We start from the raw sequence: 27063 nt of genomic DNA on the forward strand, positions 1-27063 counted from the left end.
ATTTTTACCATAACATTTATAATATAGAGTATTTTCGAATCTATCTTTCTAGGAAAAGAGGATAAATGTAGATTACTAGCTAACATACCAAATGCGTTGTTCAAACTTCTCGCTGTTTTAAAGATGTTGTGTATAAACTTTGTTTATAAAACCGATAAATTTTTCAAAGTTTTTAAACGAACTTTTAACTTAACTCCATCTTTCTGCACGGAGCTGTTAAGATTTGTTCCAGACAGCTCAAAGGTATCTGAATATGAAGTTGCGCTCATGTCTGAATTCCTCAATAGTTGTTCCAAAGTCTTCGTTTTGACAGGTGCTGGTATTTCGACTGAATCAGGTGTGGTAAGCATTTTAATACAATTCCTTTATAAATACATAAAAGCACTACTCAGTTTATTTTTGGGTGGTGTATGAATTAGGAAGAACAATTTTTGTTTTAATAAGCTAATACAAGGATCATATTAATAAAGATATTAAATTCAAAGCAATGTTTTAGTTTGGAGTTTCATATTTATCAAATAAATAATTTTTAAATTTACATTTCACAATTAGTTTTATTAGTCTTTTCATACTTTCAAAACCTCTTCCTTTTTACTTTTCTTGATCAGAAGACTAAATATATTTGAGTAAATCTATTTTTTTTTTAAATATATATTTGTGTATACAGAATAGTGTGTCTGTATGCATAAATCAATCATTGATTGATTGTCAAGCTAACTATTTTGTAGGTATAAAAGATTATCGTTCTGAGAAAGTAGGCCTATATGCTACAAGTAGCCAGCGACCAATTCAGTACTCAGATTTCTTAAAGAACCCCTGTAAGCGAAATAGATATTGGGCACGAAACTATTTAGGATGGTCAATGTTTTCTACTTTTCAACCAAATAGTAATCATCATTTTTTATCAGCTATGGAGAAACATGGAAATTTACACTGGCTTGTAACACAAAATGTTGATAGCCTACATTTAAAAGCTGGATCAACTAGAATTACTGAACTTCATGGCTCGGCTGCAAGGTATTGCAATGAAACATTTTAATATTTAATAAAGTTTAGCAAAAATGAAAATGAAATGTAATTAATTTTAAAACATTGTTGTGAAAAAGTTAATATTAAAATTGCAACATTGTAACTATTACAATAGCAGTTTGAATGTTTAAAGAACTAGGTGTTGCAGACAATAACAACAAACAGAAGTAGCCAGTTACTGTTAGTTGTCTGAAAAATGCCATTAATAGCAATAATTTTATAAAAACATTTTCTCAGAAGAAAAAATAATTGAATTATATTTACACTTTTCTATCCCAAAACAATTATTTGCAAAAATTAGTTAAAGTTTATTACAATTAAATTAAAAATAAATCATTTTTAAATTAACTTTAGGCCTTTTTTGTTGCTATTTTATGGTTTATACATATAAAATATGACTAATTCAATTATACATATAAATATGGCTTATTTAATTATACATATAAAGTATGACTAATTCAATTATAAAGAATCTACAATATATGCAGACCTGTAACAAAATAAAATACTTTGAAATATGAAAGTAAAAATAATTCTGGTTTATAATTAATACTCTATTCTTCTGTTGTGTCTGTATTGCAATTTGTTATTTTTAAATAAAGATAATATTGATTGTTTAAAAATCTTTTTTTAATTGATATGAAAAATTGTTCAATTTTACATTATATCAATGAGCACTGCAAATAAATTTCTTTTGAAAAACTGTCATCATTTTAATGTGACTACATCATGAAAAAAATTTTAACAAAACTTGATTTCTGTTTATACATTATTATTTTAATATATAGATAAATTGTATTAGTAATTTTTTTTAGACTATTTAAAAGCCTATTTGTTTGCTTCCAGGTTATTCCAGAATATGGATTCTTTTAGTTAAAACTTTCATTTAAAAGGTTTTTTCCCATTTTAAAGTCAGCTTTTAACAAGGTGTATTAAACAACATTGTAAAATTCTTTTAAATAAACAGTGCTCAATATAAGTTGATTAAATTTTAAATTCAGTGTAAAAAACAAAATATGAAGTTAGTTTGAAATAATATGAACAAATCTTTTTTTTAATAATTAGGGTATTGCTCTCCAAAAATTGCATCAATTATCTTTGATAATTATAGTAATTGTAGTATGTAATTGTAGTAGGTAATTATGTTATAATTGAATCAAATCTGGTATGTCAGATAATTTATTCATATTTAAGCAAAACAACACCTAATGTGAACATTTACCTAACATCTTGTACTTAAAGTTTTTTCCACATTCATATTTTAAAAAGATTTAGAGTTTTCAAATTAAAAAATTTTATATGCTTGTTAAGGATTTAAAAAAACAATTTTTCATGTTTCTGCTGTGCAAATTTATTTTTGAAAATTAATTTGAGTGGTTGCTTCAATGTTTAATATACAACTAACAGTTACATTTTTTATAAAGAGTTGTGTGTTTGACATGTGGAAGTAAAATAAGTCGAAATGAGCTTCAAGAGCAGTTGCAGAAAATGAACGCCAATTGGAGAAAATCTTTGCCATCGGATGAGCAAGGTCCAGATGGTGATGTTCTTATCACAGAATCTGATGCAAATGAATTTAAAATGGCCGACTGCTATCAATGTGGTGGAATCTTAAAGCCTGAAATTGTATTTTTTGGTGATAATGTTGCTTCTACAGTAAAGCAGTTTTGTCACAGCAAATTATCTGAGTGCGATGGAATGCTTGTTATTGGATCTTCCCTTCAAGTTTACTCTAGTTTTAGATTTATCTTAGCAGCTACGGAACAGAAAATACCTATTACTATATTAAATATAGGAGAGACCAGAGGTGATAAATATGCTCATTTGAAAATTCCAGTTCGTGCAGGAGAGATATTACCTAAGTTAGATTTACACTGGAGTTCCATAAAGCCTAATTCTAATTCATAAATTTTATTTTTTACGATGAAATAGCAATACATATTTTTATGATATTAATTAAAAAAACGTTTAAGTTTTTCACTTTTTGCAGTTTTTTCTGTCTTTTACATTATGAGTTAATAATACTGAATTTTTCATGAACCTTTTTATTTTGTCCTCGACCTACAAGAATTTGGTATAAAGTTTCGAAATTTAATTTTAGCTTCTTTCACTGTTGAAGGTGTCATTTGAATCTGCTTCCAGTTTACACTTAAGTTTACCACTTCTAAATCAATTCCTGAAAATACAGAATTTTTGTTTTTCAAAAATATCTAATAGCAATAAATGTAGTTTTGTAAATTATGATGGTGCAAAAAAAGTATTTATAATTTTCTCAGAAGTTTTTTATTACTAAGTCTTTTAAACTAAATTTTAATTCGCAGAAAAGGCTTAAAAAGTTGTTAAATAAACCTTTTTTTTTTAATGGAATTTTCTGCGCATCTGTGCATTGAAATTTACTTGACAAAACAAGTGCAGGTGTGATTTGTTTTGATATCTGCTTGTCGAGCATAAATTGGTAGCATAGTCTTTTGTGACAGTTTTTTCCATCAACACTACTCATTTTAACTTCTTTACATCCTTTTACTGTTGGAAGAGTGTAATTCTCCTTCTTGACCAATTCTAAAATAAAAAGTAGAAAAAATATTTAATTAAGAATTTCATTAAAATTTAACCTTGAAACTGCCAATATCTTAATCGGAATCAGAAAAATTCTTTTTAGTCTTCATTTAGTTTCTTTTTTTGCGTCCGGTATTTAAAGTTTTCCTCTACTTCGAGTATAAACAAAATGATCTGTAATTCTACGTGGATTTTCCAAATGATTTTTTAAAAAGATGCAATGAGCTCTACACAAAAATCAATAATAAAGGTAATACAATACAAGGAACACACTCACCTAGATCTCTACTTTCGTCACTTGTAAGGCTTTTCTCCTCTGACAATAGATTTCTTGTACGCTTGTATCTTTTATTCGGAGAAACACGAAAGTTTTTTTTCCCTACACAAACATTTGATTCTAAATTGAAATTTCAATTATTTGAAATGTTTCAAAATGTTTTACAATTAACCTATGCTTAACTTTAAAGGCGCCATTGTGAAAATGACTAGAATACACTTGACAGTAAATTGATACCTTTTATCTCTGTTGTAGCAATCTTGTTTATTTGACTGCTTTTGTCAAACACATCAATAAAATTTAGCTTTTCTGGCTTTTTATTTTCTATCAAACATTTAGAAACTAAGTCTTTTGGAAGAATATTGTTAAGCTGTTTAACAGACGTACTTAGCAGTAATTTGGTTTTGTTTACACGTGAGTGAAGTAGCATTTGTGTGGCATTTGGAGAGTCAAGCACCATTTCTATTAAACTTTCATGTTGCCGTACTAAAGGAGAAAAGTTTAAAAGATTAGTGTCAGAAAATAAGTTTTTAAAAAAAAACTGTAGTGCAACAAAATAACCATTTATTAAATGAATTGCTTTTGACTCGCAAGTTTATTGAAGAGTGTTGTTAATTTTTTGTCAGTTGTTTAAAAAACTAAATGTAATACTATATTTAAGCATATTAAGTATACTTAAATATAGTATTATATTTAGTTTTTTTAAATATTTAAATTTACTTACAAATTTTTTTATGACTCTGGTACACTGTTTTCACATCATTCCGAACATACTTATGAGTTTTTAGTGCAATTTCATCGACAACAGCTTCATCACCTTTACCATCTGGTGATCCCAGCATTAACTGCTATAAGTTAAGAGACATTTTGAACATGCCATATATGTGTGTGTGTGTGTGTGTGTGTGTGTGTGTGTGTGTGTGTGTGTGTTTGTGTGTGTGTGTGTGTGTGTGTGTGTGTGTGTGTGTGTGTGTGTGTGTGTGTGTGTGTGTGTGTGTGTGTGTGTGTGTGTTATATAAACATACTGTTTCAGGTTGGTTTTGATTTACCATCCACGGATGCTGAGCAATTTCTTGTAATGTTGATCTTTTAGTTGTGCTGTACGTCAAAATTTTGCAAATCAAGTCTTTGCATTCTACCATCAAACAAAAGTTCATTTAGATCTCAAGACCTCAAGATCAAGATTCATTTAGATCTCAGTCTGGACATTTTTAGCAACAAAAAATAAAATCAATTTTACGAAAACTACCTGCAGTGAGCGAGACTCGACTTGAAAAGCGAGGCTTATCTTTAGTTTGCTCAATTAATGTACAGATATCGCGATCATTATAAGGAAGTCTTCCATTGATCATAGCAAAAAGTATAACCCCTCTGAAGAAAAGTGAACAATTTGAGTAAAAATTTATTTCTAATTTTCGAAATAATGCTGCTGCATTGATAGAAATTGATTTAAGAAGTGCGAACTAGTTTTTCACATTTTAACTGATCCATTATTATCAATGTGTTTACACATGCTTTCAGCTGAAATGAAGAATTGTTTGCTTACAGACTCCAAATGTCAGCAATTTTTCCATCGTATTTTAGAGCTTGCAAGATCTCTGGTGCTGCATATGCGTAGCTACCGCAAAAAGTTTCAAGAAGAGCTTGCTTGTTAGTTGGAAAACGAGTGGCGAATCCGAAATCTGAATAAAAAGCTTGCACATAATTATCGTTATATTTAAATTGAGTCATTTTACAACTATACATTTACACATTCTATCTACTAAATATTTCTAGCGTATGTAGGATTTTTTGTTTTTTAATTTTCTTTTTAACTATAGGTTTTAAAAATTTTTTTTTCTTTCTGATATTTTTAGTACCTGCTATTTTTATGATCTCATTGCCATCGATTCCCTCTGCAATTAAAACATTTTCGCACTTTAGGTCTCTAAAATAAGGCTTTCTGTGTTATAAATCTAACATAATAAAAATAAATAAAAATTATTAATAAAAATTTGACTTAAAAATTTTAATCCTAAATGAAAAAATAGAAATTTTTAAAAAAAAAGGTATAAAAAAATTTTTTCAAAATATTTTCTATATTCGGCAATAAGCTTAACATAATAATCCGTAAAAAGATTTATGTGTAATATTATGTTTTGAATATTTGAATTTTATTTTAATTTTGTTTCATTGAATTTATTTTAAGGTTAGATAAATTGAAATTGTCTTTTTTAAAATCTTGAAACTTTATTATATCATAAATCTGCCTTTTTTGGTACGAACCTGAAAAACTAAGAAAGAACCGTATTAACAATATTATAAGGACTTTTTAAAATTTTAAAGAGAAACGTTTTAAACAAAGAGCATGGTCATCTGTGAAAAAACTACAGGAGGAAACAAAATAAAACTATATTATATTATCAACCAGTATGTTAATAGAAATCTGAGCATGGATGTTACTATTCTCGGAGTGAGGTGACATCAGGATGGAAACAGAATATCAATATCAATAGCAAAAAAAAAAAAAGTACAAACTAAATGAAAAGTTCCAATAATATTTTCGTGGAAATAAATCTTTCCCAAAAAAGATTTCCTTAAATGCAAGAGCGTTAAAAAATAAAAAACACGTACAAAATGTCAGTCCTATGTTTCAATTACTTTCAATCTCTTCAATCAATATGTACACACACTTTGTAGAGCTCCTCACATTGATACTGAAAAGAAATACCTATAATAAGAGAAAAAAAAAAGAAAATAACCTGTGAACAACATTCCTTCTGTGACAATGTTGTATCGCCGCCAAAAGTTGTTTGAAGAATATTTTCGCTTTATTTTCGCCAATGCCCAGAGTATTATTGTGCAATTCAGTTGATCTTGAGTTTATGTATTCCAACAAATCTCCTTTGGATGCGTATTCCATAACAAGATAAATTTGGGTATCAGTTCGAAACGTTTCATAAAGCTGGGCCTGTCAACAATCAAGTAATTTTTTCTACCTTCTTTTAATTTCATTTTTACGAAGTAGATAATTTCTTTTTTTTCTACCTTCTTTTAATTTCATTTTTACGAAGTAGATAATTTCTTTTTTTTCTACCCATGTTTATTGGCTTAAAAATTCATTTAGCTTAGTAAATTTGGATTCATGTTTTATTTTTTTCTGAAAGTGACCTAATTATGGTTAGTCATAGAGTAAATAGCTATATAACAAACACAACCAACATTAAATATGTTGATCGCTAACATATTTACTCACTACATGAGGTAATCTGTAGGCAGCATGTAGGCTTTCGATTTCCCTTGTCAAAAATTTGTTGATATAATCTTTGGGAACATTTTTCCTCTTAATGATTTTAATAGCCACCTGGAACGATTAAAATACTTTAATTATAAAAAAAAAAGCTTTCAGCTGTACATTACAAATTCATTTATTTTTACTGAAAAAATTTTGTTCAGTTTAACTCTACCTATAATTTTGGTATAAATATAACAACTGGTTTGTTTATCAATCTCAAGATAATAGTCGGTTTACTTCAATCTCAAAATAATAGTTGGAAAACCAATTGCTTCATATATAATTGAAGTAGAGAAAAACGTTGAAATTATTTAATCACTTAAAATCTTTATAAAAACCTTATTTGTTCCTTGGTCCTTCAAATCTTCTGCTAATCTCTTATCTTTTTCAATTTTCGCATTTGAAACGTATGCTAGTTTAACTTTTGCGTAGGCGCCAGTGCCGAGACAATTTTTTGTTAACGTATATCCTCTTCGTTGACAATCAAACTCTTCAGTTGATTTTATTAACTTTTGATTCATGAGTAATTAGATTCGAACATTGGCATTTAAACAGTAAAAACATTAGAAATATGTTTTTTGACTTACTTAAAAAAATCCGTTTATATTTGCGTCAAATTAACGCTTTAAAATGACGTCAGCTCTCTATTAGTTACAAACACTGAAATAATAATTTTTAAAAACAAGTAAATTTTATTTTCTTTTAAACTTTAACCACTTCTGGAAGTAAAATATCTTTAGATTGCACTATATGTATGTATGTATGTATGTACGTACGTACGTACGTACGTACGTATGTATGTATGTATGTATGTATGTATGTATGTATGTATGTATGTATGTATGTATGTATGTATGTATGTATGTATGTATGTATGTATGTATGTATGTATGTATGTATGTATGTATGTATGTATGTATGTATGTATGTATGTATGTATGTATGTATACTTTTAACCGCAAAAAAAACGTACCACTAATACATCTCAATTTATTTTAATTATCGTCAATAAATTTGACTTTGAGGATGGTGTAAAAAAAACTAAAACCAAGAATATGGTTCGTTTTACAAAATAAAGTAAAATGATTATTATTGTTATGCACACTAATGCAGCTTAAATTGAAACATTTTTGACTTATCAATAACTAGTGTTACCATCTCTTAATGTTATTACAGCCTGACATTTTTTCTGCCGTGGCATTATCCAATTAGAGATCTAATTTCTTGATAATTTTCTTTATAGATATCTTCCCACGCGCGGATAAGACTTTGCTGCAGCTTGTCTAGGCTTTTAGTTGGTGGATGTTAGCTTCTAACACAGCGTCCCATTATGTTCCAAAAAGGCTCTATTGGGTTCATATCTTGACTGCAAGCTAGCTACTTCAAAACTTTAATATTAACATTACTTAAGTATTAAGTAGCAATATATGCCGTATGTGGTCTAGTATTATCCTCCATAAAAAGGTCTTCTGTACACTCTTGGGCGGCGATCAGAACTTACAAGTAAAACCTTGACTCATCTGTAAATAAGACCTGTCCCCAATCATGTATTTTCCAATTCATATGCCTCCTTGCAAAAGCCAGTCTGTTTTTTCGGTGTTCTACAGATAATCTGGGACCATAAGTTGCTGCCCGAGGTCGTAAATTTAAAGCACCAAGTCTTCTTCTTATGGTATCTTGATTAACAGCAGTTCCATGAACCTCAGCAAGTTGTATTTGGAGACTTCGTGCAGTAGTGAACCATTCTCTCAGTGTTTGAAGCATTAAAAGTTGGTCTTCCACGGCATTGGTAGCTCGTGGTCTGCCTTGGCCAAGTCGTCTAGCGTGATCATTGGTCTCTACAAACCTTTGTAGAACCCTACCGACTGTTGTATGAAACTCTCCAAATCTTCCACCAAGTTTGTGATATATTAATCCTTCATTGGACAATGTAACAATTGCAACACATTCATCACGACTTAAATTTCGTATAGAACGCTGCATTGCGAACAAATATGTTGCTCAAATGACAGTTATCTTTTCTACTGTTAAAACAATTTAAAACCAACACGTACTTTTCTTTTAGAAGTGAGGTTTAATTGCAGCAAAATATGGTACTTATGAAAAGCTGCTATAATTTCGAAAATAAATAAGGGAAATGGAATAAAACCTACAAAAGGCGTAACATTATTATCATATTTGTAATTGATAAATCCGGGAAATATATTTTTAAAGATAAGTCGGAATTTATGTGGCGCGTTAATTTTGCGGTTAAGTGTATATATACAAATATATCTATAGGATGATATATCTATGCGATACCTATATCCCCTAATAAATAATAAATATATCTATAGGATGATATATCTATAGGATACCTATATCCCCTATACCTATATCCTCGCACCTCGATTGAAGGCTAACTTTTCTTTACATATACTTTTGAATCGAAACATGATAAATGATTTGGTTGTAAAAAGATGATAAATTTTAATGCGAAATTATTTGAAAAAATTAAATTTTTTTTTTTAAAAAAAGAGAACAAAGATTTGAGTGCGTTTTTTTAAAAAACACAACTAAAAAAAAATTTAAAACTATTCAGAGCTAATTTTTTTTGGATTAAAAGTTTAAAAAAGAAAAAAGTTAAAAAATTTGTTGAAGAGTCATTTTACTATTCATTTATATGATATAATGAATGAAGATTGATGAAATGTAGACGTGTATTTAAACACGGTTCAGAACGTCTTGACATGAGCGTTTCCATGGTACGTTTTAAGTGAAACCCTCGTAGAAATAAACTTTTCATTTCAACATTGATTGAAATTGATGTTTAACGTCAAACGAATCAAAAATTAATTTGGGTGCCAAACTTTTTATTGCTTTTTAAATCTCAGATGAGTTTGAAAATGAAACTCCATATTGTTGCAGCATGTTTATTTGGCGTAATACTTTTAGCAGGTAAAAATCTTTTTCTTATGTTCACTATTAGCGAATTATGAAAGAATCTTTATGACCAGGTTTGCCCACTTGTTGAATTAGCCTTAAAAAAAAAAAAAAAAAAAAAAAAAATGAAACGTTTGTGCTGTTTTATGTCTAAAATTTTTCCACCTATTAGATTTCATTTTAGCTCAAATTCATCGAAATTTCTAAGGAGCTTCAAAACAAAGTAGTTTTACGGAAGTTTCACCAATATAGTTTTATCAACTCTTTTTGAGTAAGCATTTTTAGTGCCAAAAAAAAAGGTAGGGTAGCTGTTATCTTTTCAAAAGTTTTGCTTCAAGCTTCTCCTTATCTTCTGAGATAACTGCAGAGTTCTGTAGAAAGAAAATGACGATTACTTTGAACTACATGAGAGATACATTCTCTTTGGTTCTGGCTTTTAACTTTTTCAAATCGCACAGTTCGTTTTTTTATAATTTCATGGTGTAAAATAAAATTTTTTGAGCCACAGGAAATGTTTACCTCTAAATATATATTAGAGGTAATGTTTGTGAGGTTGAAAGTAAATTTGGAATAACGCAAAGATTTAGTTTTATGGATGTTGTCAACTCATGAATATTAATCCATGGTTATTTCATTTGCAATATTTATTCATGGTATCTACAAAAATGTGAGACTATTTTATGAATAAAAGCACGTGTCAAAAGGAAAACATATTGCCAAACTATTCCGTCCTATTTCATCAATAAATATGAGTTTAAAAAATTTTAAACTGTCACAAGCCAAAAGCCAAAATAGAACCAGAGAAAATACAAAATTATCAGAAGACGCTCTATCCTTTAGCTCCATTTTGTATAAAGGAATATGATTACTGTTTAACTAATGTAGAGGCAGTTTTGATTAACATGCACTATCTCCTATTAAGGATGTGTTTAGCCGCCTCATAGCTAAATGGGATATTTAAAAAATTAGAAAGGAATTTAACAAATTCCTACCGTTGTTAATACTAATTTTGTGTTAGTGGTGAGAAAACTAAACCCAAATATATCTCACAAAAAAAAATGAAAATGATCATAAAAAACTACGAACCCCGGGCTAGTTACACGAAAAGTACTGAAAGAATTAATTTGTAAAACAATTTAGAATTAAAGAGCAGAGGTGGACACTTTGTAAAAAAATAGAGTAAGAAATTACTCTACTGTTTACAACACCAGGAAAAACAACAATTTGCAAACATTAATTTTCATTTCCCAAACTAAAATAACAAATTTTAAATTTTTATTATTTCCTGTTTCCACATTCAAAACTTTTTGGTGTTTGGAAGCAATCATGGCATTAATAAGGCTAAATAAAAAATTTATAATAAAATCAATAAAAAATTTATATTAAATGGACAATAACAAAGTTATTTCCACATTCTGTTTTTCAAAGATATATTCCTTCTAAAAGATATATTCCTTCTAAAAGATATATTCCTTCTAAAAGATATATTCCTTCTAAAAGATATATTTCTTCTAAAAGATATATTCCTTCTAAAAGGCGAAAATCAAAATTTAAAGTTTTACAAAAACATCGGATTAAAAAAAAATCACGTTTCTTAGAAAAAAATTGTTGTAAGCAAAAAATATTTTGTGACTTTGGAGAATTTATTTCACGGAGATAATATTATACCCATAATGTGTCTTTGGGTATAATGAATAAAAAATATTTTGTGACTTTGGAGAATTTATTTCACGGAGATAATATTATACCCATAATGTGTCTTTGGGTATAATGAATAAAAAATATTTTGTGACTTTGGAGAATTTATTTCACGGAGATAATATTATACCCATAATGTGTCTTTGGGTATAATGAATAAAAGAGGTTTAAAAAGTACCTTAAAAAACATAAAGTAATACAAAGAATTATTTATCATAAGGCGCGAAAGAATACAACATGGATTTATTCAACAGACGTTTATGTCAATCTAATTAATTTATTACAATTTTTCAGGAAAAGGAGGTGAAACAGATTGAATATTGCCCATATAGTGTCTTTTTTGTATTATAATCACCAATATAAACAAATGTTAAGATGTAGAATATGCCTTGATGTTGAAATGGTTATAAACAGTATTTATAAGGTATTCATACATTAATTTGTGGCCTGAATATATTGTACTGAATATATTGTGTTATATTGTATAATATTTGAGATATTAATTTTTTGTATACCGTTGTATTTAATTCAAATCAGCTTTTATTTTTAATATCTTGCTTGTGTTACGCGACATAGTTATTTTTTACATTTACTCATACAAATATTGTGTATTAAACCATACATATATTGTGTATTAGACCATGAATTTTGACGATAGGTTATTGTTTAAAAAAATTGGCGTTCATCAAAAAGGATGTAATAATGAGACTTAAAATCTGGTCTGCATATTAGTTGATTACGTTATGAGTAGGATACTTTAAGAATCAAAAAACCTATTCGTATTTTGATTATGAGTTTGTTGATGGTATTTTAAACCTCAATTAGAGCAGATATAGTTATTTGATATTGTAAAGTTCTAGCGTTGCTAAATATTTCTAGCCACAAAAACTGGTGGATAGTTGTTGTGAAATAGTCAGTAGAAATTTGTAATCATGCCATAGCTCTACTTTACGAAATTGATTAACTAGTTCATGAACAAATAGCATTTTAAAAATTTACATCAAAAAAGCATTTTAACGCTAAAGGTTACAAAATGCATAAGTTTTATTTTTGTGTTTCAAAGTTACTTTATTTATATCACCATAGCAGTCTCTCATAATGGTCTTAGTAAATAGGCACTCAACAGATTTTATGTTACTTCATAGTATGTTACTTCATGGTACGGACAACAAAAGATTTTGATTTCAATTATACATACTGAAAAAATGTATATGAAAATGAAGGAATATTTTTTGAAATTAACCTCCAGTTTTGTTAAAGATAAAAGAAATTTTTTTATGTCAAAATAATCTATTAAACTAAAAAGTAATTAAGACTGGAAAAGTTTTTTTGGGAAAGAGGAAGAAGTATGTAAAAGCATATGGTGTGATCGATGCTTTGGGTGGTTTCATGTCAATCTTAATGTTCATGAAGCAGTACATTTAACGGAAGAGTGGTATTTTTACTAATCACTTTTTACACAACTTTTATTTTAAGTTTTTAGTTATTATATGCAGAGATAAAACTGCGATATACTAAAAGTTGAATGTAAAAAAAATAATTAACCCTCTTTTTTATTTAAAATTTCATTTGATTTGATTTACTCTTACCTTTCATTCTTAGTAGCATTACCCTCATTTCATCTTTCTGTATCTGTATTTTTCTACTAAATTTTTAATTAATTAAACTAATCAATTATTTTTAGTAATGAATTAGCCTAATCAATAAACCGTTTATTTTGATTGTCTTATTTGCCTCAGAATACGGCGTCGCGATCTCCAAAATCGCGTAATACGAATGATGTAAATAACGTTTATTCTTTATGTTTTTTTTCTATCACTAATTGCGTTATTAAAATTATACTGCTTTATTAAGCGAATTAGGCACAAAAGTAAAAGAAACGCTCCGTTCCATTTAAGGTCCTATCCCTAAAACCCCAGATGTTAAGTAAGCCCCTTGCAAAAAACTATTTACCGTACCAAAGTAAAAAACAAATTAAAACAGTACTGAAAATACAAACTGAAACGCTTAGAACAGAGGTATCACAAAAAATACTTTCTGTATGTGGACTTGATTACACAATGTTATTTTACTCTATTGAGAAGCAGAAAATTCATGTTAGGGCAATTTAAATTTAAGAGTGCAATAAATCTTCCAAATGTCAATTAAGTGTGAGCATGCCTTCACACACCCAGCTTGCCAATTTTTTCCCTAAACTCTTAAATAAGGACTAAAAAAATGGCAATATAGTCCCGATTATAATATACCCTCAGGGATCATATGGTGAAAAAATCAAAATCTGGTTAAATTTTCTAAGAAAGAAAATTGATTCTTAAGTTTTGAGGGTCATTTTTATTTATTTGAGCTGAGGTTCCGCCAAAAATAAATATTTCATTAACTAGTGTTTGGCACAAAGAACATCCAATTATTTTTATTTTTTTTAAGAAGGCTCATGTAAAGCATTTTTGGAGCTTTTTTATTGTGGAGCATCATTTGTGCTAATAAGCTATTTGTTTGATCCAAATTGTTGAAAAACTAAATTAGTATATTACTTTAATCAGAATTAATCCTGTTGAAAAAATATAGTATCAGTTACTAAATTTGGTAAAAAATAAGATCATGTTTGGGTAGATTTAAGGTTCCATAACTTAATAGGTTATAGTAGAGATAGACTATTATTTCATTTTGCTGGTGAAAACCTGTATATGTACCTTTGTATAAGTCTTATGTATCCATGGTTAGTTAGGTTAATTCTAACTGTTTGATTGCTTTTTTTCAGATAGAAATCTTGAATAAGTTCCAAAAGTGCTTTTATATGGTAGTCTAGGAAAAAAAGTTCCACTTCTTAAAAAAACATTTAGATGTTTTTCCATGTTAATAATGTTTCTAATTAATGCAATTTTTACTTTGTTAAATTAATAAACATGTAAATTATTCAAGTTTATATGACATTTTTTTGATCCTCATTTTAGGGTTTAGGGTAAAAATTGGCAATCTATGCCCAGTTAAGTAAATGTGAGCTGTCTCTAAACAGTAAACCCAGTGTTAAGTTATGCCTCAAAATTACTACTTGAATATTTAAAACTACACAATTGAATGAGATATTCAAGCACATGCATAACATTTTAATATTGGTATCCAGAGAAATGGACATGTAATAACTGCCTAGGCTGATTCAATGAAAGTACGAAGCTCTTGATTCAAAGTACATGCATCATGTTTAAAATATATATATTAGTATTTCAGAGCAATTTGAATGATAATCTTTAAAGTAAGGAGTGAATATTTGAGGCATTTGTTCTGGCTAAATAAAGGCAATAACTATGGAATAGTAAGTGTAGCTGATAATGCAGTAACTTCAATATTTATATATCTATGAATTAGATTTAAAAATCAAAGGCTATTTGGAGTCCCTCCTGGTAGCTAGCACTAGCAAAGTCTTTAAGTTTTGATGGCTTCTAGTTTTTAATATTTTGTTTTGTTTTTGATTTTACAAAGCAAGTAAAAAAAATTACATAGTTTTGTTTCAAGACTTTAAATTTAGATTGCATTTAAACTGCACTTTTAAATATTAATATGACAATGTTAACTTTATAAATAATACTTTTTTAAATTGTATTTATAATCCAGTTTTTATCTTAGGTGCTTACAATCTAAATGAATGGTATGTTATAGTACCTGCCATAAACAGAAAAAGCTGTATTGGAATAAATGGGAAATTAGAAACTGGCTATAAAACAAGATTCAAGATTGTTGCCGGTGAGAAAGTTGTTTCTAGTTATATATAGTACAGTAAAAAAATTGCTTTTTTCTATAAAGTTTTTCATGTTAATTTTCTTGTTGACTGAGGTTCCACCCAAAGTTATCAAAGCATATATATGTAAAAAATAGATTCTTCATTAGCATTTGAGACACTCTTCATTAGCATTTGAGACATTTACAGCTATTATTCACGAAAGTTTAAACGATTGCAGAATTTTCAAATCTAATCTTCGGTTTTTCTTGAATAAAAATCTAACGGAAATAGATATCAAAATAATTATTTTTCCAATTTGGTAAATAGATTATTTGTTAATAGAATAAAAAAAAGTAGGTTTTGACTCATTACCGTTTACTCAGAAATTTCATTAAAAGGTAGGTGATACAAATAAAGAGGTTTCACAAAAGTTTAAACGATTTTATTTAGGATCAATTATTTGCTAATTAATTGATAAATCCGCTGCGAAAAAAAATTTCGCAGCGGATTTATCAAATAATTAGCAAATAATTGAGTAGTTTTTCAATTAAAAAATTCATCACAACATCATCAGGCAGCTTTTAATTCATTAAAAATCAACTTAAAATATTGCGAATTTCGAATTAATTTCAATTGCGTGCAAATGGGTCGAAAATCAGTTTCTAGTGACATCAAATGGCAAGTTATTGGTATGGCGCGGACAAAAAAGGCCGAATTAATCAATACACCTACAAGAACACATTGGAAACGTGTTTAGTTCCATCAATCAGACACTTGTATGGCAGAAGCAAGCAATTCATCTTTCAACAAGACAGGGCTTCAGCTCATACAGCACACTCAATCAAAGAATATTTTTTGAAAAAAAAGTTCAATGTGATGCCCTGGTGCCCTAGATCACCAGATCTCAATCGAAAATATTTGGTCTTGGATCGACAATCAACTGACATACCATGAAATTCAATTAACTCAGCATTTAAAGCAACTTTTGAATGAGTACTGGCTGAAGGTACATCGCGTGATGTGCATGAAATTAGTTGAATCAATGCATAAACGAGTTTATCTTTCCTATAAAAACAAAGGAGGACACTTCAAATATTAATTTCGCTTTTTTTTCATTTTTTGTTCGAATGTTGCAATTCGTTTAAACTTTTGTGCTTCTTATTTTTCCTATAAGATTTTTTGTAATAGCTTTTTTCTAACTAAATATTAAAATTTTTATAAAATGTTCATATTCATTTTAAAGCTAGTTACTTTTTCTTTAATAAATAAAAAAAATTAAGTCGATATCAATTTACAGTTTTTCTTTATTAAACAAAAACCAAACATACTTGATAAAAATTCTGCAATCGTTTAAACTTTCGTGAATAGCTGTATTATTTTTATGAGTTGCTGCTAATTATATAAAAAACTTAAGAAAATATATAAGTATATAGTTGTAAGCAACAATCTCATTAATTTTAAATAAATCTAAAATATTTTAGTTTATAATCTAAATATTTCACTGCTTATCTAAACAGCATCTATTATGATCAAAACATCTGTATCATATTTTTTATATATCAAGGCTTATTAACTATTCATCTAATAATTGGTTTCTTTTCTCTCTTGGTATATTTTTTAAATCCTTAAGTATAAGGTTCATCATCAAAAAAGCTCTTCTTCCTTTCACTATCATTCTTTTAGCAAAAGACATTGTTTAGGCATGACACAAGAGTAACAGTTTTATTTTATTATATTTTGATTTTTTATTTTGTATTTATGTTATAACTAGTATGAAATAAAAACAACAGAGAAAACAAAAATATAAAAAGCTAAAGAGAAAACATGAATATACAAAAAATTACTTTAAAAAATTGAGGTTGTCAAATATATTCTGCAATCAATCAACAACAGTCATTTAAGAAACCTGGCATGCAGTTTTACCAATTTGCAAGATTAATTGCACCATATTGCATATTTTTAAATATTTTTTTTGTTATGCAATTAAATTTATATACAACTTACTAAAGCAAAGCTTAGAATCCTGGCAGCTTAGGTTCTAAATACTTAGTAAACTCTAAAAATTGTCAAGTGCTCATGAAACAATTTTTTAAGGTTTTTTTTTTTTTTTTTTTTTTGTCATTACAAACAAAAATAAAGAGTGCCCCATTATAAAATTACCCTTTTAAAAAATGAAAGGGAAAAATCTGTCGTTCAGTTTATTTAGAATTTGTTTAATCAATTAAATATTCATAAAATTTTTTAGGTTTATGCAGTGTATGTCCTAATTCTGTATCATTTCAAACTATCGATGGCAATTATCTTTACATTGATAGTACTTCAGAACTTGCAGTTGGAAGTAATATTCCTGTTAATGATGGATCATTTCAACTCAATTCTGATGCTGAATACTATACCAATACAGTAATCATTGAACCAATAAATCAAATTGATAACAAACTTCAAGTTGAAAATCTAGCTGTAGTATCAAAACCACTTTTAAGTGGCACCATTGAACATTTGTTTTATCTACTTGCCATATGTGAGTTATTTGTTTGATATGTGCTTTAGTAAATATATTTGCTGTTTTTTTTGCTTGTTAATACGTTTGTAATGAATGGTTTTACTCTCTGTCTGACAAAAGCTCTTCAGAGAAAAGTCTTCAAAGCCCACAAGCCACCCAGAAAAAAACAATATTTCATCACCATAAATTTGTTCTTTAAAATAATAAAATGTAATTTCAAAAAAAACTTCACAGAATGTTTTCAGGTGGATTAAAGTATTTTCAGGCAAAGATCTATGATCAATAAGACAGTTCAAAAAAGAAACTAAAATCATATTTGAAGATACCATGGTTTCTTTATTGTAAATTTAGATCCTAGTATGGTCCATGAAAAATTTCACCTTTCTAGAGACAATGCTAAGTCTTGTAATTTGGGTTTGAAAGTTGCTTTTTGAATAAAGAAAGGTTTCAAGATTATTAGGGATCTGAAAAAGAGTCCAAAAACATTTATAAAAACACTACAATATATTTTAGACTCACAGGTAATTACTTAGCCCACCGCTTTGAATTTCAGACTCATAGGTAAATACTACACATTTTGCTTTAAATTTAAAGAAAATTACTTTATCAAAAAACCAATTTCTTCAAAATGGATTTAAACTATTGCTAACACATTACTGTAATTTTAGTTAGCAAAATTTTTTATAACTTACACCAAATTATAAATTATGTGTAAAATTAAATTAAACGTTTTTTTTGCATTTTTATTATTTCTATTGATTTTGATAATTCTTGAGTGTTTTATAGGGCTCAAAATATCACAGAACTTCCAATATAATTTTTGTTATTTTCAGACCTAAAAAGTTTCGGCAAAATTTGAGCCAAATTTCCCTTTACGTTCCATTCTGGATTGAGTTAAGGCATGCTTGCATCTATTTGCTGAATTAGGGCTTCTATCAAAAAAGACTCTGACTCTTCAATATATCTCTTAAGATCTGTGAAAAATATGCTTTCTTCAATATCTTAAACAGCGGCTCAATTGTACATAATGTTTCTTTCCTTCAAGTAATTGCAACAAATGGTGAAAAAAATAAAAAGAAATACCATGCCAAGGCTTACTTGGCATATTATTTTTTAGTTTTTATTTGCCTCATTAAAAATCAACAAAATTAAATTGTATCTAATACCTTGATGTAATGCTCATATATCATATACCTTGATGTAATGCTCATATATCATATACCTTGATGTAATGCTCATATATCATATATCTTGATGTAATGCTCATATATCATATACCTTGATGTAATGCTCATATATCATATATCATATTAAATATTGCTTATCATCCAATAGCTTATCCCATGTAACTCTCTTGTTATTTACAAACTTAATTTAACATAAATATTGCAAATGTTTAAATTGTTTTTAAAGTCCTCTATGTTATTGCTTTAGCAGCAAAGATGGCACTTACATCCTTCCAGTTTCTTTCTTACAGTTTAAAAAACCCACTACTTTTGTCCTAAACAAGTAGTTTTATACATGTATATTGGGTCCACTAACCTCTCTCTACATATATTATATTCAAGCAATGCAAATATTTCAAACCTATTAAAAACTGCTTTTGTATATATTCATTTTATGTTTATTACCAAAAAAATATTTTATGTGAAGGCTTTTATACAAAAACAGGTTTTCATAGTTATTAGGGTGCTGAAAAATTAGAAACTTTCAAATTCAAAATGCTAGGCTCAATAGTGCATTTAGAAATATAGAAACCATCGTATGTTCAAATATGAATTGAGTTTTTTTGACAGTTACTAATTGCCATATTTAACAGATGAAAAAATAAAATCTAGTATTAAAAGCCAAAAAAAATTAAATAAATTGACAGTTTTTTTTAAAGCCTAATCTACTTAAGTATGTAGTTAAGTACTTTTAGCAGTATTTAATGAATATAAAATTAATCAGCAATTTTTTTTTATTTGAATATTCTTCATTTATTTCTTTCATTTAAACTTTGCTAGGGGATAGCTAAAGATGCCATTTTTTACAACCAATCAACATATCACTTACCTTTATTAATTTAAGTTATCAAAATTATTAGTTAAGAAATTTGCAACAACATAAAATGTTTGAATGAAGAAAAAAGTTTTTGGGTCAATTAGCTGTTGTTTAATCTTATTCATTTAATAAATTTTCATTTTTTTATTTTTTAATAACCCTATTTTATGTTTTATGTTCTATCATATTTTACAATGAAGCATTTTTGTCAAAAAGGAAAAGCTATTTGCTAAAAAAAATAAACTATTTTACACATGATCAATTGCAACCACAGAAATAAAATAGGTTTATTTAATTTTTTTCTTTTATGTCAGTTGAATGTTTAAAATAAATGGAGGTTATTGTCATTCTCTTGTTGGTTTTCCAGGTTGTTTGAGTAAATATGTTGGATTCAATTTTTCTTACTGTCAATTCATTCAATTCTTTTGTCTATTTTAAATATTTAATCTTTATTTTAACATTCTTACCAATTATATTGTGTTTAATTATACTTTAGTCAATCAGTTAAGCATATCTAATTCTGACAGTGAAAAATCAACAATATCTCCTGGTGCATTTTTAAGTGTGAATATAAGTTTCACATTAATCATTCAAGGAGAAGATATATTTCAAGTTAAAGCTATTGATTATGAAACTCCATTAAATTTATCAGATGTCTTTTTTATACCTGGTGCAATTCATGATAATGCGTTTACTTGTGATTCAAAAGATGAAGAAAATGTAACTTTTCAAAAAACATATGAAATTTGGGCTATAAATGATAGTGTTGTTGAAAATTTTGATTACAAAGTTCGGGTAGGATTTAAATTTTTTTTTTTTCTTAAATCATTCCTAAAAACATAAGAGATTTAGTTAAGCAGTCAGATTTAAATTGTTTTTATAGGTTTGTAAACATAAGAAACTTTGTAAATATAAGAAAAGTTCAATTTTCAATATTTTGCTTCAACACTCATTTAATTCTGATAAGCTATAATTCATACTTTAAAAAGGCTTTAATTCAGGTTTATGACATAAAAATGCTCAGTCATTAAAATTAAAACTTTGATATTTCTGAAAACACTGAGTGTGACAATGACACTTTCAGAGTTTTCATTTTTGAAGTAAAGTGCTAACTTATCTAGAAATTAACAAATCTTAAACTCATGAGTGTCGTTTTTTTTTTGTTTTTTTTTTTTTGGCTGAACTTACCTTAAATATTTTGTAGACTTTCAGGAATTAAATATTTTGTAGACTTTCATTTGCATATTTGTTTTGAATTATTATGTAAAATTAGAAACTAGATCAAATATAAAAGTAGTAAAGTGTTACTTATCTTGAAATGAACAAATCTTAAACTTATAATTAGATCAAAATTAAGAAAATCTCTTAATTGCAGTTTGAGTAAAGCACGTCTAAATACTTAAAGTAAACAAACGTTTTGTGCAATTATTTTTGTTGAGGTTAACTTACTTTTTACTAATTCTTACTGGCTTCAATGTAAATTAACATTTTACTTTCTCTTTTATTATTATTTTTTTTTTTTCTGTTTAGGTTTCTGAGGTAAATAAAACGAAGGAATATGGGTTGGCATTAATCTTTTTTAGTATACAAAAAATAACAATTCTCATAAAAAACTTCACTGTGGTGCAAGGCGGCAGTAAGTTTGCTCAGTTGGATGTCATAGACCCTAACTATGCATTTACAAAAGATGAAAACATGTAAGCTTCATTTAAGTCTGTTTTTTTGTTAGTTATTTACTTCTTAATCATTGATTGAACATATTAATTAACTGAGAAAATTTCAGATAAAGTTTATTACCATGTTTGTGGAAGGAATATCAGAAAGTAGATTTTTAATTTCTTGATGAGATTTTCTATTATGATTTGACAATAGTAATCATCATCTATGTTAGCACTAATTTGAAGTGTTTTTAAAAAATGTTTGTTTTAGTCTTATTTTGTTTTTCAATTAGTCCATTATTTGCCTGCTTAACTTTTCTTTTTCCTAAAAGGTACAATAGAATGAGAAGCAACACTATGTTTATTCGAAGGGCTTAAATGAAGTCATTTAGTGTTGAGTTTAAAGAATTTCAGGAGATTTATAATTTCAATTACTTTTCAACTACAAAATACACTATTTTTTATTGTTGATAACAATTTTAGTCAATTATTCAAACTTAACAATCTTTTTTTTGTTTTTAAAGACATTTTAACTGTAAATGAAAAATCCAAGTTAAGTCATGAATCACTGTTATAAAATTCATATATAATTATTAAAAAACTGGTAAACATATGAAATTTTTTTTTTAAATTATGGTATCTTTTTCTTTTAATATTTGGCACCTTTTTTTCAAAATTTAGTCCTATAACTTATATAAATAGGCAGCTGCAGGGAAACCTAGGGTTCCAGACACCCTAAGCATCCATGTAGTTGCCTATTCATGTAAAAATTGTATTCATTTCCATGTAGGTTTATATATGTGTATAGTTAAATTGAGAAAGTTTTTGAATTATTTAGTTTAGACTTTTTCAAGCAATGAAAGTATGTGTATTTTGCACTGTATGTTTTTATGGCAGTTATCAAAATTCTGTTTATTTATAATAAAATCTAAAATCATTTTCTGTTTCATCATATTAAAAACTACAATGTACCAAATTTCAGGCTTGTAGTATGTAAATATGTTATTTAGAATGAACTAACAATCTTTAAACTTAAAATTTTGTGGTGCTTAAAAAATGAACAAAAGTCTGGAATTAAGAGCCTATATCTCAGCAACCGTAATGCAGTTTTCATCCTAAATATGAATTTGAGATTTTATTTGGAATGAAATAAACCCTCTTTGATTTATCTAAGAATTACCTTGAAGAAAAAGGGGCAATTTTTTTATTTTTTTACAAAAACCACTGTTAAAGACAAGTTAAATATTTTTAATTGATATCTAATTTTGAAACATCAAATAGGCTATTAATAAACTAATATCTAAGTTTATAGCAAGTAGGCCAAATAAGAAAATTGGTTCAGTCCAAACAGAAAATTAAACTGTTTTTGAAAATTCTTATAATTTCTTTAAGTTATTTACAGAAAAATTATGTTTGTTAACCTATACTTACAACAGAATTAGGTTCAGTCGGCCCCTTAATTTGGTAGATCTTTAACCTTGTCATTTTTTTTTTGTCCTTATTTGTTATTTTAGTCATAAATTTGTGAAGTACTATTCCAACAACAACACCAACTACACTGCAGACCTAGAAAAACTAAAATATAAAATATACTATGATCACAATTTATTGAAGCTGCTGAATTTCTCATACACAGAACCATCGTATAAATATTTTGAGTGTATCTCAACTGGCATAAAGAATCTAAGTGTATCAGTTGCTGAATACTATGTAAGTAGTTACACATGTCTAGTATAACTGCATAAACTTATGATGCTAATAATTTGTTCCAAATTTTGCATAGTGTAAAAGTATGGTTTTTCAAGCCCATCCTAATAAAATTTGGTCTTTAGGGGTCTTGCCAACTTCCTTTACAGTTTATTTAAGATCTAATAAAGTTAAAAATGAAAAAAAAAGCTACTTCAAGTATGATATTAATAAGTATTTGATTAGACCTTTTAGTTTTTAACAATTCAAAACTAAAATCAGAAATGACTTGTTTTGTTTCTAAAATAATTTTCATTAATATTATGAGTATAAATTATTATAAGTAAGTGTAAGTATAAAATAAAAATTGTCTTGGCAAGACACTGTATATTTCCAATTGTGGTTCAACTTCAACATCTAAATAGATGATAAACTACAAGTGGTTCAGTGTTAGTGTTGCTCCTATACATAGTATTGAAGGTAGAACATTTATGCAATGTATCACTCAATCTGTAACTCAATCTTGACAACAACTATCCAAATTTAATAAACTGATTAGAAACATCACGCATACATAACATCAGTTATCAAAATGTACTGATTAAGTTGCCAGATGCTGTATTATTACATTAGGAGCAGTATATATCGATTGCAATCATGTATGAAGTTATTGTTGAACATTAGACAAAACAAAAGAAGATTCTGTGAAAGAATCTAAAGTTAGCAGAAGTGTCTCTCTGAGTGATTTGGCTAACAGCCAATCTTCATCCAGCAGAAAACAAAATGAGCAGCAAGAATCAAGATGAGTATACTTCTGTAGACATAAAACCCTGTTTCTAGAAATTTAGTGAATTTAGTCAATTTTAAAAGAAAACATTATCCTCATATGATTGATGCTAAAAAAATAGTTGTATACAATTTCTGTTTAACAAATTGAAATTTGGCAACAAATAATTAGCTGTCATAAAAATGAGCAGAGTTACTCAGTATGCAGTATAAGTACTTATCTTACAATTTTCTAATGCATTTTTGCCCATTTTAGTTCCCAACTTTTTATCATGGGGGTGAAATAGAAGTGACAGCACAATTCAAATTTAGTGATGTTCCAATTGGAGTTGAAAATACTTTACCCAGTATCTACTATGAAGATATCGTTTATGAGTACAGGAATAATTTAAGGATTCAACAAGTTTATTCACATTCTTTTGCTTTTAACAAAAAGACAGGTATTGTTTTTGAACAACGGCTCAGTGTGTCAGTCTTTTGTTCATATTTCAATGCTGTTGAGCTGATAAAATTTGTGTATTCTTTGAGCCATAAACTTTCAACTGTAAATTTTCATGAAGACATTAATTGAAATGGTTGGCTATTTAAAAAATTAAATGCATAAACATTTTGAACATGTTGGATGATGATAATCATTCCAAAATAATAATATTTGGATTATTTTTATTTTAAATTATAATTAGAAAACTGAATTTTCATCTTACAATTTTGAATTTTAAAAATCTCTCTTTCACGATTTTTGTCAGACAACAACAATGATGACTTTTTTATTTTAAATAACTGATTTTGGCATGAAACTATAGTTAGCGACTTATTTCAGTACAGCGTCGATATCTTTTATTTAGATTCTTTGTTCAATGTAAAATCAGCTTTAATTTGGAACGACAATTCTGTTTTGTTTTGTGGTTGGTCAATTAAGAGGTTTTCTTTTTTTTTCTTTTGATATTTTGTATCTTGGTTGGTGGATTTTTATTTGATCCTGTGAAATTGAATGTTTAATATCATATAATGTTCACCAGTTAAACTTTTTTTTTTTAATTAGCTGGGGATTTTAAGCTCTCCACTGTTTCTACTAAAACCGTTCACTTTATTTAAAGTCTAAAGTTCTTTATTTTGATATTATTCTTTTTTATAATTTTTTTTTTATTATAATTCAACTATTAGGTTTTTCTGCGGTATACTTACATACGTCGTTCGATCCGTTACTAGTAAGTCAATTGTTTTGTTTTGAAATCATGAGTTTTTATCTTCACCTAATTTTAATTATTAAGTTCTCATAATAATATACCAATCTAACTTTCCTTTCTCAATCTATTTTTAGTCATATTGCCATCTTTTGGCGGACTTCCCTTGGGTTATGACGTGGACGCTCAGCTTTTTTATGGACGGGATAATAACGGGATGCTGCGATCATATAGTCTAAAATCTCTCGTATGTTTATGTGTTCCAGAATCCAGCATCATTGGGATAAAAAAATTTTTATCTGTAACGAAACTGACTCTTGATGACAACTCAAAAGTAGTTGGAATTATTTTGAATAAGACTTTGACAAGTATGTTTTTTTTTTGTTTGTTTTTAAATTTTTACTTTTAATCTTAAATGGAAGTTTTAATACAATTTTTGTGCTTTTTCTTCGTAGTTGATCATCTTGGTTTAAAAGATAACGATGGTTTTTTGGTTCGCTGGGTGAGTTAAATGAAAATTTTTAATCTGTATATGTATATATATGTATTTACACATATGTGTATGTATATATATATCTATTTGTGTGTGTGTGTGTGTGTGTATATATATATATATATATACATATATATATATATATGGATACACACACACACACACACACATATATATATACAGATTTATTAGTTATCGTAAAATTCCATGTTGAAATTATATACCTAATAATTTTATTTCTTTTTTTAATCTTAGGAATGAACTGTTTATAATCTTGAAACGTCGAATCCACTCTATTTTATATGTTACTGTGATACTATATTGCAATAATATTACAAAAATGTTTTACATACACTGGAACACAAAGGTGTCTGAAAAAACTACTGTACTGATGATGAAGGTCTTTAAGACATTTGTGGTGTCTAATTGTCAAATTTGATATATTTGTTCCAGAAAATCGATATTTTAGTATATATTTATTTTTGTGTTTTTCAATTTTGCTTTAACTATCACCACCATTGAAATCTGCCTAAACTGTATAAAAGAAAGATGTCTTGACTTCTCAAAAAAAAACCGGTTGCCTTAGTTGCTTAATTTAATATTAAGCAACTAAGGTTGCCTTAGTTGCTTAATATTAAAACAATGGCCATTTTGCTGATTTATTTTGATAGTTGGAGCCAATTCAAGTAAATAATTCTTTATTCGTTTATTCATTTAATTTATCACTTTAATCATATTAATTTACTAGCCGAAGTATGTTTATTATTAACACATCACTGTCCGTTGGTGATAAAAAGGTTTTTCTTGTCGGAGAGCCGTAGGCTTAATAGTACGTCATTTTTTATTCGAAATCCGGGCGCCGCACAGTGTGTCATTTTAACAATCTAGAAGGAAAAAATTCCAAACACAAACATAGACCATAACTTTGCTTATTTAAAGTACAATAATAGATATAGTAATCATTAAAGTGCAAAATAACAAAAATAAAAGCATACATAATATTTTTTGAATTTTACAAAATGGAGCAAAATTAAAGAATCGAAGAATTTTAGATTTTAATTTCAATATTAAAGAAATTTTACAAAAAAGACATTTGCATTTTACAATTAAATAACAAAAAACATTTTGAAAGAGGCAAAAATAGATTACTCAGTTATTTGGTATCACTGGCGATGATATGTTCATCTAGTGAATCCTCTTAGAGGTGTCCAGACAATTCGCGAGGTTAGAATTATTTTG

At 27.6% G+C, this 27063-nt stretch overlaps 4 protein-coding genes across 12 annotated transcripts; 2 read left to right on the plus strand and 2 right to left on the minus strand.

Annotated features, from left to right (window-relative positions):
• Positions 1 to 99: 99 nt before the first annotated feature.
• Positions 100 to 3304, plus strand: LOC145184381 (NAD-dependent protein lipoamidase sirtuin-4, mitochondrial-like). Of its 2 annotated transcripts, none has more exons than XM_090093777.1 (3): positions 100 to 337; positions 729 to 1017; positions 2454 to 3304. In XM_090093777.1, the coding sequence occupies exons 1-3, from the start codon at positions 124 to 126 to the stop codon at positions 2935 to 2937; spliced, it is 987 nt and encodes a 328-aa protein (XP_089949903.1). In that variant the 5' UTR covers positions 100 to 123; the 3' UTR covers positions 2938 to 3304. The 2 variants fall into 2 exon arrangements, with proteins under 2 accessions (XP_089949903.1, XP_089949904.1); XM_090093778.1 differs by having other exon boundaries at positions 134 to 342.
• LOC145184379 (testis-specific serine/threonine-protein kinase 5-like) lies at positions 183 to 7983 on the minus strand. 6 transcript variants are annotated; one of them, XM_090093772.1, is made up of 13 exons: positions 7475 to 7983; positions 7098 to 7205; positions 6604 to 6812; positions 5722 to 5789; positions 5409 to 5544; positions 5112 to 5233; positions 4888 to 4997; positions 4587 to 4710; positions 4100 to 4348; positions 3863 to 3982; positions 3379 to 3588; positions 3071 to 3205; positions 183 to 363 (listed from the first exon to the last, which is right to left on the minus strand). In XM_090093772.1, the coding sequence occupies exons 1-12, from the start codon at positions 7655 to 7657 to the stop codon at positions 3075 to 3077; spliced, it is 1770 nt and encodes a 589-aa protein (XP_089949898.1). In that variant the 5' UTR covers positions 7658 to 7983; the 3' UTR covers positions 183 to 363; positions 3071 to 3074. The 6 variants fall into 6 exon arrangements, with proteins under 6 accessions (XP_089949898.1, XP_089949899.1, XP_089949900.1 ...); XM_090093773.1 differs by lacking the exon at positions 183 to 363 and having other exon boundaries at positions 3059 to 3205; positions 4587 to 4707; XM_090093774.1 differs by lacking the exon at positions 183 to 363 and having other exon boundaries at positions 3059 to 3205; positions 3863 to 3964.
• A 650-nt stretch (positions 7984 to 8633) lies between these two features.
• Positions 8634 to 9119, minus strand: LOC149886139 (uncharacterized). Its single transcript, XM_090094331.1, has one exon. It carries the CDS (start codon positions 9117 to 9119, stop codon positions 8634 to 8636), a length of 486 nt encoding a protein of 161 aa, XP_089950457.1.
• A 722-nt stretch (positions 9120 to 9841) lies between these two features.
• LOC145184041 (uncharacterized) lies at positions 9842 to 26303 on the plus strand. 3 transcript variants are annotated; one of them, XM_090092949.1, is made up of 12 exons: positions 9842 to 10073; positions 15378 to 15494; positions 17717 to 17992; positions 20514 to 20812; positions 21548 to 21714; positions 23190 to 23385; positions 24404 to 24587; positions 24993 to 25068; positions 25312 to 25355; positions 25469 to 25699; positions 25787 to 25833; positions 26080 to 26303. In XM_090092949.1, exons 1-12 carry the CDS (start codon positions 10010 to 10012, stop codon positions 26083 to 26085), a joined length of 1707 nt encoding a protein of 568 aa, XP_089949075.1. In that variant the 5' UTR covers positions 9842 to 10009; the 3' UTR covers positions 26086 to 26303. The 3 variants fall into 3 exon arrangements, 1 of the variants encoding a protein (XP_089949075.1); XR_016454085.1 differs by having other exon boundaries at positions 9914 to 10073; positions 23995 to 24587; XR_016454086.1 differs by lacking the exon at positions 24404 to 24587 and having other exon boundaries at positions 9915 to 10073.
• Positions 26304 to 27063: the final 760 nt, after the last annotated feature.

The sequence above is a fragment of the Hydra viridissima genome, unplaced genomic scaffold, assembly GCF_058129835.1.
Source record: "Hydra viridissima isolate aposymbiotic clone 2 unplaced genomic scaffold, HvirCarnegie_v1 scaffold_7, whole genome shotgun sequence".
In the NCBI taxonomy this organism is placed as follows: Eukaryota; Metazoa; Cnidaria; class Hydrozoa; order Anthoathecata; family Hydridae; genus Hydra; species Hydra viridissima.

Excerpts from the sequence above, each read along its gene's own strand:
- LOC145184041 (XM_090092949.1), top strand. The coding sequence starts at position 10,010 with ATGAGTTTGAAAATGAAACTCCATATTGTTGCAGCATGTTTATTTGGC. Across the intron at positions 23,386-24,403 it reads TATCAGTTGCTGAATACTAT|TTCCCAACTTTTTATCATGG; the intron begins GTAAGTAGTTAC and ends TGCCCATTTTAG. Across the intron at positions 25,069-25,311 it reads TGTGGTTGGTCAATTAAGAG|GTTTTTCTGCGGTATACTTA; the intron begins GTTTTCTTTTTT and ends TTCAACTATTAG.
- LOC145184379 (XM_090093772.1), bottom strand. The coding sequence starts at position 7,657 with ATGAATCAAAAGTTAATAAAATCAACTGAAGAGTTTGATTGTCAACGA. Across the intron at positions 6,813-7,097 it reads CCTACAGATTACCTCATGTA|GCCCAGCTTTATGAAACGTT; the intron begins GTGAGTAAATAT and ends GATTGTTGACAG. Across the intron at positions 5,545-5,721 it reads TGAGATCATAAAAATAGCAG|ATTTCGGATTCGCCACTCGT; the intron begins GTACTAAAAATA and ends CTTTTTATTCAG.
- LOC149886139 (XM_090094331.1), bottom strand. The coding sequence starts at position 9,119 with ATGCAGCGTTCTATACGAAATTTAAGTCGTGATGAATGTGTTGCAATT.
- LOC145184381 (XM_090093777.1), top strand. The coding sequence starts at position 124 with ATGTTGTGTATAAACTTTGTTTATAAAACCGATAAATTTTTCAAAGTT. Across the intron at positions 338-728 it reads TGGTATTTCGACTGAATCAG|GTATAAAAGATTATCGTTCT; the intron begins GTGTGGTAAGCA and ends ACTATTTTGTAG. Across the intron at positions 1,018-2,453 it reads CTTCATGGCTCGGCTGCAAG|AGTTGTGTGTTTGACATGTG; the intron begins GTATTGCAATGA and ends TTTTTTATAAAG.